The sequence below is a fragment of the Hipposideros armiger genome, unplaced genomic scaffold (assembly GCF_001890085.2).
Source record: "Hipposideros armiger isolate ML-2016 unplaced genomic scaffold, ASM189008v1 scaffold_90, whole genome shotgun sequence".
Lineage (NCBI taxonomy): Eukaryota > Metazoa > Chordata > Mammalia > Chiroptera > Hipposideridae > Hipposideros > Hipposideros armiger.
The window spans coordinates 3,842,559-3,856,947 of record NW_017731440.1 but is presented as its reverse complement, the minus strand read 5'-3'; the positions used below and the strand labels follow the sequence as shown (position 1 = coordinate 3,856,947).

The window sequence follows — 14,389 nt, the reverse complement described above, 5'->3', positions numbered from 1 at the left end:
GGAATCAGAAAATTCAGATAAGATTCTAAGTATTTCTAAATAGGATAGTACACTATAGTAATTATAGCTACAATTACTAAATGAAAAAATCTCCTGAAACATTAGCTTGCTGTTAAATGAGTATAAGCTTTCTTAGATTATTAGTTGTTAGATTGCAGTGACATTTTCCAGACATGTGATTTCATTTTTTCCCTGGCTACATTAAGGCAGTCATGTTAGTATTCTTTTTATTTAGGATTTATTTGGATCCCAGGGCTTAAAGAAGGCACACAAAGAAATCTGGCCAGTAGGTGCAAAGATGCATTTTTTTATTGTTGTTCCCATGTTAAAAGCAGTGCTTCCAACCAAAATAGCTGGTATTCCCCTGTTTTTCCATATCCACTATGATTAAAGCCAGTTGTTTCAATACTCCCTTTCTTTGGAAAATATTATCTGATTTTTGTAGTACATTGGGTATAATTAACATGTTAAGATCACTGTTGGTTTTATGATGTAAAGTTTTGAGTATACATTATTGTAAGCTCTCCTGTTTCTTCTTGTTTGCGCTTCTAAAGTAGGACATTAAAAATAAATAAGAGCAATCTATTTTGAATTTCCTGGTGAGATTTGTATCAACATCTCAGAATAGAAGTAGACCATCATAAACGTATGGACTTTTCATTTCGAAAAGTTTTAATCTCTTCTAAGTAGAAAGGTAAAAGGGAAGTTTTATGTCTCTTTTCATACCATTTGTTGAGAAAGTCAGTTGCTTAACCTGTTTGCTTTCTCATCCATAATGCAATAGCAGTAATAAATAGAAGAATCTAGTTTACTACTGCCATTTATGTTGTTAGAGTCGTTTATAATTATGAAGTCAGCTTTTTGACGACAGGTGCTGGATCGCCTCTGTTCTACAGCCCATGTGTCATGTAATGTATAAGCTGTACCATTCTTTTATTTCTCTTTCTTGCTGCACATCTTTGGATCACTTTGCTACTCAGTTATGATTAGGTAACAATCACAAAACAAATGTCAGCTCTGCTTCATTGTTTCTAATAAGGAGTTGAATGAGGTAGAGAATTGAAAACTTTTTTTTTTTAAAGATTTTATTGGGGAACTGGGGGAGGGGAACAGCATTGGGGAATCGGGGAAGAGGAACAGACAAGTTGCTATCCTTTTGTTCTTCAGTCTGGTTGTGGAGGACGTCACTTCACTGGCCCATGTTGGTATTATCATTGAGCTCTTCCCGGGTGAGTCAGTCGCTCGCTGGCCATTAGACAGCCGCTCACAGCGGCTCATGGCAGCTCACACCCACTGCTGGGCAGCCCCACTGTAGCCTCCGCCATCGCCAGCAACCCACAGCAGCCCAGCTCCAGGGTGGGTTGTTGTTTACCATCTTAGCTGTAGAGGGCGCTGTGTCACTGGCCCTCATGTGGGATCTGAACCGGGGCCCTGCTGCTCAGAGCTGGTGTCCCAAGCCAACTCCTAACCAACGCGCCACTTGGCTGGCCCGAAAACTCTTGATTAACTGTTTTAGAATTGTTTGTACAATTATTTACCTTTCCCATATTATAATAATAAACAAGAGTTTATTTTTCAAAATTTAAATTCAAAGCATAATTACTTAAAGACTCGATACTTATTCTTTGAGCTTCCAAATTGCCTAGTTGTTAATCCTCAAACATGCAACGCTCTTTGGTGTTTAGTGAGAACCTTGGCAGTTCTTTCCTCTGCCTAGAAGGCTCTTCCCCCCAAGGGAGCATGGTTTACTCCCTTACTTCATTCACCTCTGTTCAGATGTCACCTCATTAGAAAGGCCTTTCCCTTTCATTATATCTAAAATAGAGAGGGGCTGGGGGAATGGTGCTAACAATACCTACTCTGCTTAATTTTTCTTCAAGGCACTTTTCTCTATCTGAAATTAAGTATCTGTTTGTTACCTTAGTATCGACTGTCTCCTCCAGTAGTATATAAACTCCTTGAGCGCAGGGAATTTGTTTATTGTTCTGTTCCTAGGAATGAGAACATTATTTGGAACATTAATAGGTACTTGATGAAAACCTATTGACTGACCAAGTGAATGTATTATAAACTTATGGCCTCAGGGTAGAATCTAGCTGATATATGTTTTTTTTTGTTTGAGTTTTTTTGGGTTTTATTCTCTTAAAAAGTTAGTTGACATATTTTTGAAATGTCAGAATTTTCACTTTCCTTGAAAATCAAATCTAGCCCTGTGTCTTTATTTTTGTATGGTGACAATTAGCTGGACTGGACTTTGGGTTGCTTCTTTTTTAGGGGAACTACGTTCCCTAGTCTGTCACAGTTTTCATCTCTTTCGTCAAATATTGGACAATGAGACTTACGCCATTTGCTATTTATAATTTTGCCTGTTCTGTTATATTTTCTTAGATTTGGCCCATTTTATTTATTTATTTTTACCTGCCTGGTCCCTGTAAGCATTTGAGTTAACAACCTCTGTTGCAAGTCATAGTATTTACAATTTCTATGAAGTTATGCTTTTCAGATTTAAACTTAAAAGTATGAAATGAGGAAAGATGATAGAAGTTGTGACTTATTGAAGGAGATATATGTGAATTTATAAAGCCTACTTGTATATGTTACAAAAACGAAGAACTCCCTTTAGCCCAGTGAGCACATGGAAAGATGCTAAGTAAGCATCATTAGTTACTAGGGAAATGCACATTAAAACCACAATGAGATATCACTGCATACTGACAAGCATGGCTCTAATAAAAAAGATAGGCAAAAAACAAGTGGTGGTGAGCATATGGAGAATTGGAAGCCTTATACATTGCAGTTGGGAATATAAAATGGTGCAGCCACTTTAGAAAACAGTCTGGCAGTTCCTCAAAAAGTTAAACATAGAATTACCAGATGTCCTGACAATTTCACTCCTAGGTATATACCCAGGAGAAATGAAAACATACATCCATGCAAAACTTGTACACAAATGTTCATAGGAGCATTATTCATAATAGCCAAAAAGTAGAAATAACCCAAATGTCCTTCAGCTGATAAATGAATAAAATGTAATATATCCAAACAATGGAATATTATTCAGCAATAAAAAGGAATGAAGTCTGATTCACGCTACAACATGGATGAACCTGGAAACATTATGCTGAGTGAAAGAAGTCATCACAGAAGATCACATTTATATTATTTAATTTATATAAAATGTCTAGAATAGGTAAATTTATAGAGACAGAAAGCAGGTTAGTGGTTGCTATGTGGTAGGGTGATAGAATGGAAATTGACTGCTAATGGGTATGGAGTTTCTTCTAGGAGGGACAAGAGTGTTCTGAAATTAGATTATGGTGACATTGCACAACCTGTGAATTGAATTGTACACTTCAAACAAGTGAATTGAATGCTTTGTGAATTATATCTCAATTAAAAAAAATTTTTTTTCCAAAAAGCACTTCTTTTAATAGTCAAGAAATAAATGATCAAAAGATTGGTGGATTTTCATATGCCAGATCATTAGCCAATCTTCAGTCAAGCACAATCCTAGCTGTACCCTACAAAGAAATAATTGTTCTTGGTTTAAATTTACCTTCTATTAGAACAGCTAAGCTTGCAGATTTGTAATGCCCTATTCCACAGCTAGTTTTCTGTCTCAATAAGTCAACTCTTTCTTTGTCATGCCTTTTCAGCATGATCTACTCAAAGGCTTTTGCCTGCAGTAACATAAATTTGTGGAGTTTGAAAAGTGAGCATCTTGGAGGCCCACTGGAAGTATTACAATGAATTCCTAACTAATAACATACTTGCTTAGTAAGCAGAGCTTTAGTAATAGGAAAAGAACCCCAACCTGACATCTTGGGTTTTTCTGTCTATTAGAAGATATGGTCAGGAGGATAATCTTTGGATAGGATTGTATTGGGATTTTATTACACATCCTGTGATTACACAGAGGCTACTGAGACTCAACTTTCAAACAAACCATCTCAAGTGTACCCTTTTCCATTCTGTGATTTTAAGGGATTTCCAAGTCTTGTGAACATAGACTATCAGAACTGGAAGGGGATTTTATAAGCTATCTAGTTTAACTCTTGATTTTTACAGATGTCCATTTAGCCAGTAATACTGAAATACCTTCGTTTGTCATTACTCCTGAAGTGAATACTTTAGTTTGTCATTACTCCTGAGGTGAATATTATGTAGTACTAAGAGCAGCACCAAAATGATAAGTTAGCAGTGTGGTGGGAAATCTTGTCCACGTTAATTGTTAGTGAACCTGAATTTTAGAAATTTAATGTGCTTGTTTTGTTTCCCTTGATTCATTCAGAGTGGAACAAAAATGGTCATATTATTTGTAAACCATTTTAATTCTCCTTGATGGCTTTATTTCCATTCATAAAAAATGGTATCCCTCTTTTAACCAATATTTAAGTTAGTTTTGATTTAATTGGAACTTTCTAAACATTTATAGGAAATATATTTGAGGAGAGAAATTTTAAAATAGTGTTTTGCTAAGTAGGAAAGAAAGGGGCTGGTCCCGCACAATTGGAGTTGGCAGGGATGGAAAAGCTAAAAAAGTCAAATGAGAAATGAAAGTATGCATATGAATCAATGGTTATTTTAAAGATGAAATATATTATGTATAGTATTAGGATTTTCTTTTGTTTTTTAGTCAGCTTTATTAAGGTATAATTAACATACACTAAAATTTGCCAGTGTGCAATTCAGTGTGTTTTCGCAAATGCAGGCAATTGTATTACAACCTTCATAATCAAGATATGGGACATTTATTCCCCCCCCCCCAAATTCCCTCGTGTTCATTGCAGTCAGTTCCCTCTCCCCACTTCCTAGAGCTATTAGTTTGCTTTCTGTTGGTATAATTTTGCCTTAAATTTCATATAAATGGAATCACACAGTATGTAAGTAGTGTTTTTGTGTCTACCTTTTTTTATGTAGCATAATACTTTTGAGAGTCATCCATATTGTTAGATGTATCAGTAGTTTTCTTTTTACTACTTATTTTTCCCATTCTTTTACTAGTTCATGGACATTTGAATTGTTTCCAGTTCTTAGCAATTAGGAATAAAGTCATTATTAACATTCATGTGTAACTCTTTGTATGGATCTAAGTTTTCATTTCACTTCTGTAACTCTGTAACTACCTAGAGGTAAGATTGCTAAATTGTAAGAGAAATATATGCTTACCTTTGTAAGAAGCTTGCCAAATTGTTTGCCGAAGTGGTTGCACTGTTTGGCATTCCCCAGCATTGTTTGAAAGTTCCAGTTGCTCCACATACTTGTTATGGTCAGTCTTTTTAATTTTAGCGATTCTAGTGGATATATAATGATATCTCATTGTGGTTTGAAATTTACATTACCCTAATGACTAATTATGTTGAGTATCTTTTCATGTACTTACTGGCCTGAAGGGAGTTCTTCATCTGTAACATTGATACAATAATATTATCTAATCCATTGTTAATATTCAGGTTTTGTCACTTGTCCCAAAAATGTGCTTTATAAGCTTTTCTTTCCCAGATCCAATCTAGGATCACACTTTGGGTTTAGTTGTCATGTTTCCTTGGTCTATTTTCATCTACAATAAAAATCTCCGGGGTTTTTTTACCTTTCTTGGACCTCAACTTTTAATTTAAGAGTGTTTCAATAGGCCTATTATTTTGTAGACTGTCTCTCAGTTTGAGACATTTTTTTATCTGATGTTTTCTTATGATTAAATTCAGGTTATGCGTTTTTGCCAAGAATATCACAAAAAATAATGTATCCTTCTCAGAGACATCATATCAAGAGGTACACTGTGTAAATATTGGTAATGACTTTATGTGTTGCCCAAGAAATTTTTGCTAATCCTGATGTTGTGAAGAATTTGCCTATTCTAGAATTTCCATAGTTTTGGCTTTTGGGTTTAGATTTATGATCTATTTCAAAATAATTTTTGAGTATGATTGAGAAAGTGATGGTGGTTCATGTATTTTCCGATTTTTTCTCTTGTTAATTTTCTTGCTTTTCTGTTTTCTATTTCTTTAATTCTGTGCTTTGTTATACTGTTTTTGAAATTGAATTTGTTCTTTTTCTAGCTTAAGGGGAAACTTAGATGAAGTTCATTGCAGTTAGTTCCCTCTTAGACCTTTTCTTCTTTTCATATAAGCATTTGAAGCTATACATTTCCCTCTAAGTATTGCTCGAATGCATCCTATGAATTTTGATACTTGCTATTTTATCACCACATAGTACAAAATATTTTCTAATTTCTGTGTAATTTCTTTTTTGACCCATGGGTTATTTAGAAGTATTATTTAGAAATATTTTGAACTTTTATAGATATATTTCTGTTATTGGTTTCTGATTTAATTTTGTGTGTGTGTGTGTGTGTGTGTGTGTGTGTGATCAGCAAACATACTCTTTCAGATTTTAATATTTTGAAATGTTCTGAGACTTATGGCCTAGAGCTTGTGGTCTATCTTGGTGTTCCATGTGTACTTGAAAAGAATACAAAATTAGAAGTGTGGTTTCTACTGAATGTGTATTGCTTTTACACTGTTGTAAAATAGAATAATTGTAAAATGAACAATCGTAAGTCGGGAACCATCTATATTTGTCTGTTTTTCTGTATTTGCATTCATTATTACTATATTTTCCTTTAAATGATTGAATGTATTTACAATAGCTGCTTTAAAGTTCTTGCCTGCTAACGCCAGCATCTGAACCTTAGATTGATTTATATTGACTTCCTTTTCCCTTGACTGAGTCACATTTTCCTATTTCTTCTCGTGTTAACTTTTTAATTGTATATTGGACGTTGTGAAGGACATATTGCAAAGAGTCTAAATTCTGTTATCTCTCTCTGGAGATTATTGATTTTTTTTTTCTTTATAAGGCTGTTAAATGTGCTGAGACGCAGACTCCAGACTCTCACCCTTTTAGCACATGATAACTGAAGTCTCTGCTTAGGTCTTTCAAGTCTTGGATCTGTTTTTTTCTGCTGGGCTCTGTAGAGTCTCCTCTATGCATGTACAGATCAAGAGTTAGTCAAGTATTTGGGTAGATTTATGCACAGATTTTTGTGGTTCCCTCCTTTCTAGCATTCCCTGTCTCACTTTTCAGCCTCTCTGGGAGCCCCGAATTCTTGTCTACTGATTGCTCAAACCAGTAAGTCTGCAGCTTTCTGCTTGATTTCCAGCTGCCCCTGCTAGCCATGCTGACTGGAGAATAATACCCTCTTGCAAAAAGCCACGTACAGACAAATGTCACCTTGTGTAATTCCCTTCTTTTCTGGGTATCCCTAGGTCAATAAACTATCCTAAATGTAGTGGCATTAAACAGAAACAATTATTTATTAGTACTATAGTTATTATCTCTCATGGTTCTAGGGCTTGACTAGACTGTTGAGTGGTTCTTGCTTGGGTCTCCTACTATTGTAATCAAATGGGGCCTGAGGTCATCTTGAAATCTTCTTCACTTTCCAAAGTCTGATGGTTGATCCTGGCTGTTGCCTGGGACTCATTTGGACTGTCATGTAGCCTCTGCCTGGGCATTTCACAATGGCTGGGTTCCAAGAGCAAGAATCTTAAGAAGGAGCGCCAGATGGAGGCTATATTGCTTTTTATTACCCAGCCTCAGAAATCACATAGCATCACTTCTGCTACATTCCACTTATTGAGACAGTCACATAAGAGAGCTCATATTCACGTGGAGGAAACTAGACTCCACTTTTTGAGTGGGGAGGAATGTCAGAAGAATTTTCAGACATGTTTTGAAAGCACCACACCTCCTTTCAAATTTTGTGTTCTTTCCAGTTTCTGCCTACATTTGGATATTTCTCTAGTAGCTTCAAATAATTGTTATATATATACAGAACTTAAGTTATTTTCTATACTCCAATAAACTACTCCATCATTACCAGAAGTGAAACTCCCTCTCCTCCATTTCTTCCCTTCATAGCACTCATCACACTTGAAACTTAATATAATTTACTTACTTATTTGGTTTATTTTGTGTCTGCTTCACTAAAAATGCAAGTTCCATTAAGTTAGGGTTTTTTTGTCTCTTTGGTAACTGCTAGGCACATTGTAAGATGTTCAACAAATATTTGTTGAATGAATGAATGAATCTTCAACTTGTGAGAACAGCCATAAGTAAACAACAGAAGCCTCTTGATGACAAAAGAAGAGCTAGAAATTATAGGACCTTGTTCTTTCAACACAGATGAGGTAAACTGGCATACCTGAGGTTTGACGTCTTCTTGGCTTACAATAGGGCATAGAGATTTTGACATTTAATTCTCATCATGACTATTGTGTGTCAATTTAGCAGACTAGATCGCTGGTTAGAGATCAAATGAAATAGCATGGGAAAGTACTTTGTGAAAGCGCTATTAGATTCCAAAGTGTATCAGGTAATTATGTATTTTCATCTACTAGACTGACTTTTTCAGATTTCGTTTTGAAAGGATCTCTGTGTGTGTGTGTGTGTGTTATTCAGGAATGAATATTTTGAGTTCCCAAAACAATAATAAAAGTCATTGCAATGTGTTTATAATAGCTTCTTTACTATGTTCTTATTAATGTTTTCTCTGATTTTTCTTTTGTAGGAACTTAAGAGATTTCAGAACTTTGTGAAAAACTGTCCTCCTTTTGACATTGTTATTGATGGACTCAACGTTGCCAAAATGTTTCCTAAAGCTCGTGAGTCTCAAGTTGTAAGTACCAGTTTTATTTTGTTATTCCAAATCTCTAGAAATATTTATTGTACCCATTTGTGATCTTCTTTGGGTCTCGTAGCTCCTAATTTTTCTTTCCTCTAAAAATAAAGCTCTTAAAGGTGCCATAGTGACCTACTGCTCATCTAAGAGTCATTGTTTTCCTCTCTGGCAAGTCAGTGGCTCATACAGGCTGGGCAAGAGTGAGAGATTAAAAAGTTCATGTAATAAAGGGCCAGTTCAGCCCTTTTTGTAACCATTAGCTAACTTTCTCCTAGATCTCGCTCTCTCTCTCTTTGGGGTTATTCTATCATTTCCCTGTGGGTCACATCACTCTATTTGAAAATTAACATATACAGTAAAACCTTGGATTACGAGTAATGTGTTTTGCAAGACAAGCAAACATTTCTAATAGATTTTAACGTGGTAAACGAGCGATGTCTTGCAATATGAGTAGTTCGCTTCCGGAATGAATTATGCTCACAAACCAAGGTAGTACTGTACTATCAAGAGATGTTAATCATTCATTACTCACTTTTTTTTTCCAGATAATATGTTTGTAAATTAACCTAAGCAGTTCTTTTGTTTAATAAGGTAATCATTTGTTCTATCAATTTATAAATGTCATAGTTTCTAATAGGAATATCATGATTTTTTATAGTAACAGTGAGCAATTATTTTAATCCCCATTTTACAGTTTAGAAAATTGAGGCTATTTTCGTACAGTAAATCCTTAGAAAGCAGTCATAACATCAAAATTAGATTGTAGAGAGCACCAGGGTTTCAACCTTATGGCTCTTATCATTGGCAATCTATGGCCATTCATCTGTAGTTAAACTCTTCTTATGTCTTTAAAATTACCGTCAACTTAAAAGCTTTTTCTCAGAGATTCTTCTAGTCCGGTGTGGCCATTTATACTGAAAAAAACTTACAAGTACTAACAAAGGTTGATTTACAGAAATTTCTTTATATTCCTTTCCTTTATGTTTGTGCCTACATTTTTATGGTCAAGTTTGTATTTTTTAATCCTTTATTTAAAACACACACACACACACACACACACACACACACACACAAGTAAGTTGAAATATTTTTGTCGCTTAGGTACTTGAAGAGGCCTTTGAGGCAGTAATATTGACAAAGGCAAAGCCAGAAAAGGAAGCATGAAATTATCACTAATGCTTGGTAGAGTTCAGAATTAGAAAGACTCATTCTAAAAAGTTCCCTAATTTGTGAGGATTAGAAAGTACCACATTTGCTTATTTTTTTGTTTGACTTGAAGCTTCACACGAAGCACCAAAAATTGGTTTGCCAGAAATATATAGCCCAAATTGGGCTAACTTTTTGGAGGAAAGTAACGTTGAAGATAATGTAGTGGGCACATTCCCTAGCATTATGGAAGGAAAATGTGCACATTTTGGAAGATTCTAGCAGATTTTGGCAATTAGACAAAGAACAAAAGATCAGCCAGGGAAATTACAAGCATCTGCTACTACTTTTAGCTTTTACTTAGAATTTAATGTTAGCAACAGTTTAGGTCACATGTACTTAATTATTACCCAGCTCTTCAGAGCACTTGTATCTGTAGCAATGCACTGACGCCATATTTGGGAAACCTCAACTCAGAGATTCAGCTTAGAGATGCCACCTGAATAAGAAAGGAGGAAATAAACTCCCTTCTGAAGTTTTTTCTCAAATCTCTGAAGCTAGAGATTTGAAATAAATAAATAAACAAACAAACAAACAAATAAATAAATGCATGTCATATTTTCCATAGGCTCCGCCTTTTAAAAATGTTTTGGATAAATTGATCTCAGGCCCTTTTGTGGCTTAGTTTCATTCTTTAACGCTTTCTAGGTTGTCAGAAGTAACTTCCCACTTTTTCTATTAATTTTTTGATAGCATTTTAATTTACAACTTAAGAATGGGGATTCTGGAGCCAGACCCTTTGAACTCCAATCCTGGCTCTGCCACTTCATAGCTTTCATAGTTTGAGGAAATTACTTACCCTTTCTGTGCCTTAGTTTCCAGTCTGTAAAAAGGAGATAATAATAATACCTATCTCATAAAGATGTTGTGAAGAGTAAATAAGTTAATATACATAAGCACTTGACACATAGTAATGACTTAATAGGTGTAGCTATTATTGTGATTAAATGAACTTCCCAAGTGGAACTATAATTCTTGCTTTCAACAGACCCTTATTTGGCAATTTGAGGTTTTTTTCCTGTCATGGCATCTAAGTCAATGGAGTTAAAAGAAAATACAAAGCTCTGCCTTAGTATTAGACCCAATCTAGGTCAGGTACTCAGTACTCAATTATGAATTGAAGTTTCTACCATTGAAAAAATTTAAATATGATAATTTTAAGAAGTTGTATTGTCTTCTGATTTTAAAAATAATGCATGATTACTGATTATAAAATTACTGATTGTAAAAGTAGTACAAGGGCCAGCTGAGTGGCACGTTGGTTAGAAGTTGGCTTGTGATGCCAGCTCTGAGCAGCAGAGCCCTGGTTCGGATCCCACATGAGGGCCAGTGATGCTGTGCCCTCTACAGCTAAGATGGTGAACAACAGCTCAACCTGGAGCTGGGGTGTCATGAGTCGCCGGTAACAGTGTAGGCTGCAGTGGGGCTGGCCAACAATGGGCTTGAGCTTTTGTGAATTGCTGTGAGCTGCCGAGAGTGGCCGTCCAATGGCTGGCAAGTGACGGCCTCACCCGGGAAGAGCGCAATGATAATACCAACATGGGCCAGTGAAGCAACGTCCTCCACAACTAGACTGAAGAACAAAAGGACAGCAACTTGTCTGTTCCCCTCCCCCAATTCCCCAATAAAATCTTAAAAAAAAAACACAAAAAAAAAGTAGTACAAGTAATTGTAGAAAAATTGGAAATTGCAGAAGAAAAGATCATATATAACCTACCATTCAGCAGTAATCACTGTCTGTTTTATTTATTTCGTTGCAGTATTTTTCTATGTCTTTACCCAGTTGAGCTCCAACTGTGTAAATAACTATATATCTGCATTTTAATTTACAGTCATTCAAAACTATAAAAATGAAATTATAAAAGTAATAGAAGGAAACATGTATTTCTTTTATATTTGAGATGGGACATCTTCAAAACATGCATAAAATCCAAGACCCCTAATGGGAAGGATAGAGAAATTTCCTAGACCATGAAAAAATACTATAAGCACTACTAAAAGAAAATAACAAATTGAAAAAATGTTTTACAACACATAACAAAGGGCTAATTTCCTGACTCTTCAGAAGAAAGTGTTATAAGCCTGTAAGAAAAAGATGAACTAGTCAATAGAAAAGTGGTTTAACCTAATTCATACTTACAGGCGTGTAAATTAAAGTACTTATCTTCCAGATTGGCAGAGATTTAAAAGTTATTAGTATGAAATATTTTGAATGGTTTGGAGAGGTAGGGAGAAAGGTATTAATACAGTATTTTTGGTGGGTGATTTGGCAATAACTTTAATGCCTAAAATGTCAAAACTGTACTTGTAGGAACTGATATATTCACACTAGTACATAAAATTATATATCCAAGTGTGTTAGTTATAGCATTATTTGTAAGCAGAAAAGTATAATCAAGCTAAATATCTATCAATCCAGGATTTGATATATATTGAAACACCCATTTGAAATGAATGAGGTAGATCTGTATGTGCTGATACAGAACAATAGCCAAAATAGGTGTAAGAAGCAAGTTGAAGAACAGCAAGCTTAGTATGGCCTTCCTTTTGTTAAAAACAAAACAAAGGATTACCGATATATGAAAGTTTGTTAGATAAATTTGTATGTACCTAGAAAATTTCTAGGAGTTATACACATGTTAAAACTTAGCAATAGTTAACTTTGGGAGTTGGGGATAGAATGTTAAGAGAATGAGAGGATTTCTGTTTTTCACTTTTATTTTTTTAATTTTCTTTTACAATGAGTATATATTACTTTTAAAAAAAATCCAGGGCTGGCCGAGTGGCATGTTGGTTAAGAACTGGCTTGGGATGCCAGCTCAGCAGCAGGGCCCCGGTTCGGATCCCACATGGGGGCCAGTGACACTGCCCTCTACAACTAAGATGGTGGACAACAGCTCAACCTGAAGCTGGGCTGCCGTGAGTCTCCGGCAACAGTATGCTGCAGTCCCTTGCTGCAGTGGGCTGCCATAAGCTACTGTGTGTGTCTGGCAGCCAGCGTGAGCGGCCAGCAGCTGCTGTGAGCTGCCAAGAGCCTCTGTGAGCAGCCGTGCAGAGGCCGGTGACTGATCTGCCTCACCCAGGAAGAGCACAATGATAATATCAACATGGGCCAGTGAAGCAACGTCCTCCACAACTAGACCGAAGAACAAAAGGACAGCAACTTGTCTGTTCCCCTCCCCTGGTTCCCCAATGCTGTTCCCCTCCCCCAATTCCCCAATAAAATATATTTTTTTAAAAAGTCCAATTCAGGGAAAAAAAGTAAAAAGGCATTCTTAGTAAATATTCTGAAATAGGTATATAATACCCTATCTTATGGATGTACCACAATTTTAAAATTATTTCCCTTTTGGTGGGCATATTAGATTGTTTCCCATTTTTCGCTATGGTAAATAACGCTTAAAAGAGTTCTTTGCATGTTTCAGATGATGTCTTTAGAATATATTCCAGAAATAGAAATTCTTGAGTCAAAGGGTATGGATATTTGAAATAGAACCCATTTCTTCAAGTTTTCTTAATACATGAATGCTTTAATTATTTAGTTACATTTGTGCCATGAATCTGCTAAATGAAAAGAGCTGACCGTTTTTTAGGTCAAACATTTAAAAGTTGTAATTAAAATAGCCCATAAAGGAAATAATTCTTGACTGTCTTTGTCCTTTTTATCTCTCTTAATACAGCAGCCTATAAGGGAACATAAAGGAAAGATTAGAAATCCTAATTCTGTGGGTCCTGAGTTTTTTTCATGTTTGTGTGAAGAAGTTTCCAGATTTTTTTCTGTGGAATGCTATCATTTACATTCTTCCCATGAACTCTCTGTATAATATGTCACAAATTCTTTTTGGTCCTTTTCCGTTAATGGTTAATTATATATCCAGCATTATTCTCTGTAGGCTCATAAATAAGAAAAGACCATCTTTACATTCATTACTTAGGGAGTAGCACTATAATCACATACCTTGAACCCAGAGCCTACATCTTAGGGGTGATAGAGATTAGGAGCTAAAAGCTAAAAATAAGTTCTGGTTGTGAATTTATTTTACTTTCTCAATTTTCATATATATAAATATATAAATAAATATGTAAATAAATAAATACATACATATATATATATATATATATTTATGTGTGTGTTTTTTTTAAGCCAGAGTCTTATTATTGATGTCAGCAGAAACTTGCCAGCCACCATGAACCATGTAGACTTGAGACTTATTGGTGGTTGTCATCGCCTGGATATATGCAACTTTAACTATACACAACATATGTCTATTCATCCAGTTGTCCCCTCAGTTGAGGTAGTTATATTGGCAGCTCCACACACTGTTTAATTTTTCTTTTTTTATGCTTTGTAAAACATTTATGCAAATTGTAGAATACTGTACACATTGTTGTTAGCCACTTAGTCTCTTGATCTTTTGATACTGAGGACAGCTGCATTCCTTTTCAACAGCTGGATGATCTACCATAATTTATTTAACTAGATCCTCTACTGACAAAGGT

At 35.3% G+C, this 14,389-nt stretch overlaps 1 protein-coding gene across 2 annotated transcripts in view; it reads left to right on the top strand.

Moving 5' to 3' along the window:
* The window catches only part of PRORP (protein only RNase P catalytic subunit), a 127,575-nt gene that overhangs the window by 32,903 nt on the left and 80,283 nt on the right, over positions 1 to 14,389 (top strand). For both annotated transcript variants that reach the window (XM_019644684.1, XM_019644685.1), the window contains one exon: positions 8,573 to 8,680. In XM_019644684.1, the coding sequence (XP_019500229.1) occupies positions 8,573 to 8,680 (108 nt within the window). The remainder of the gene's footprint in view (positions 1 to 8,572; positions 8,681 to 14,389) is intronic.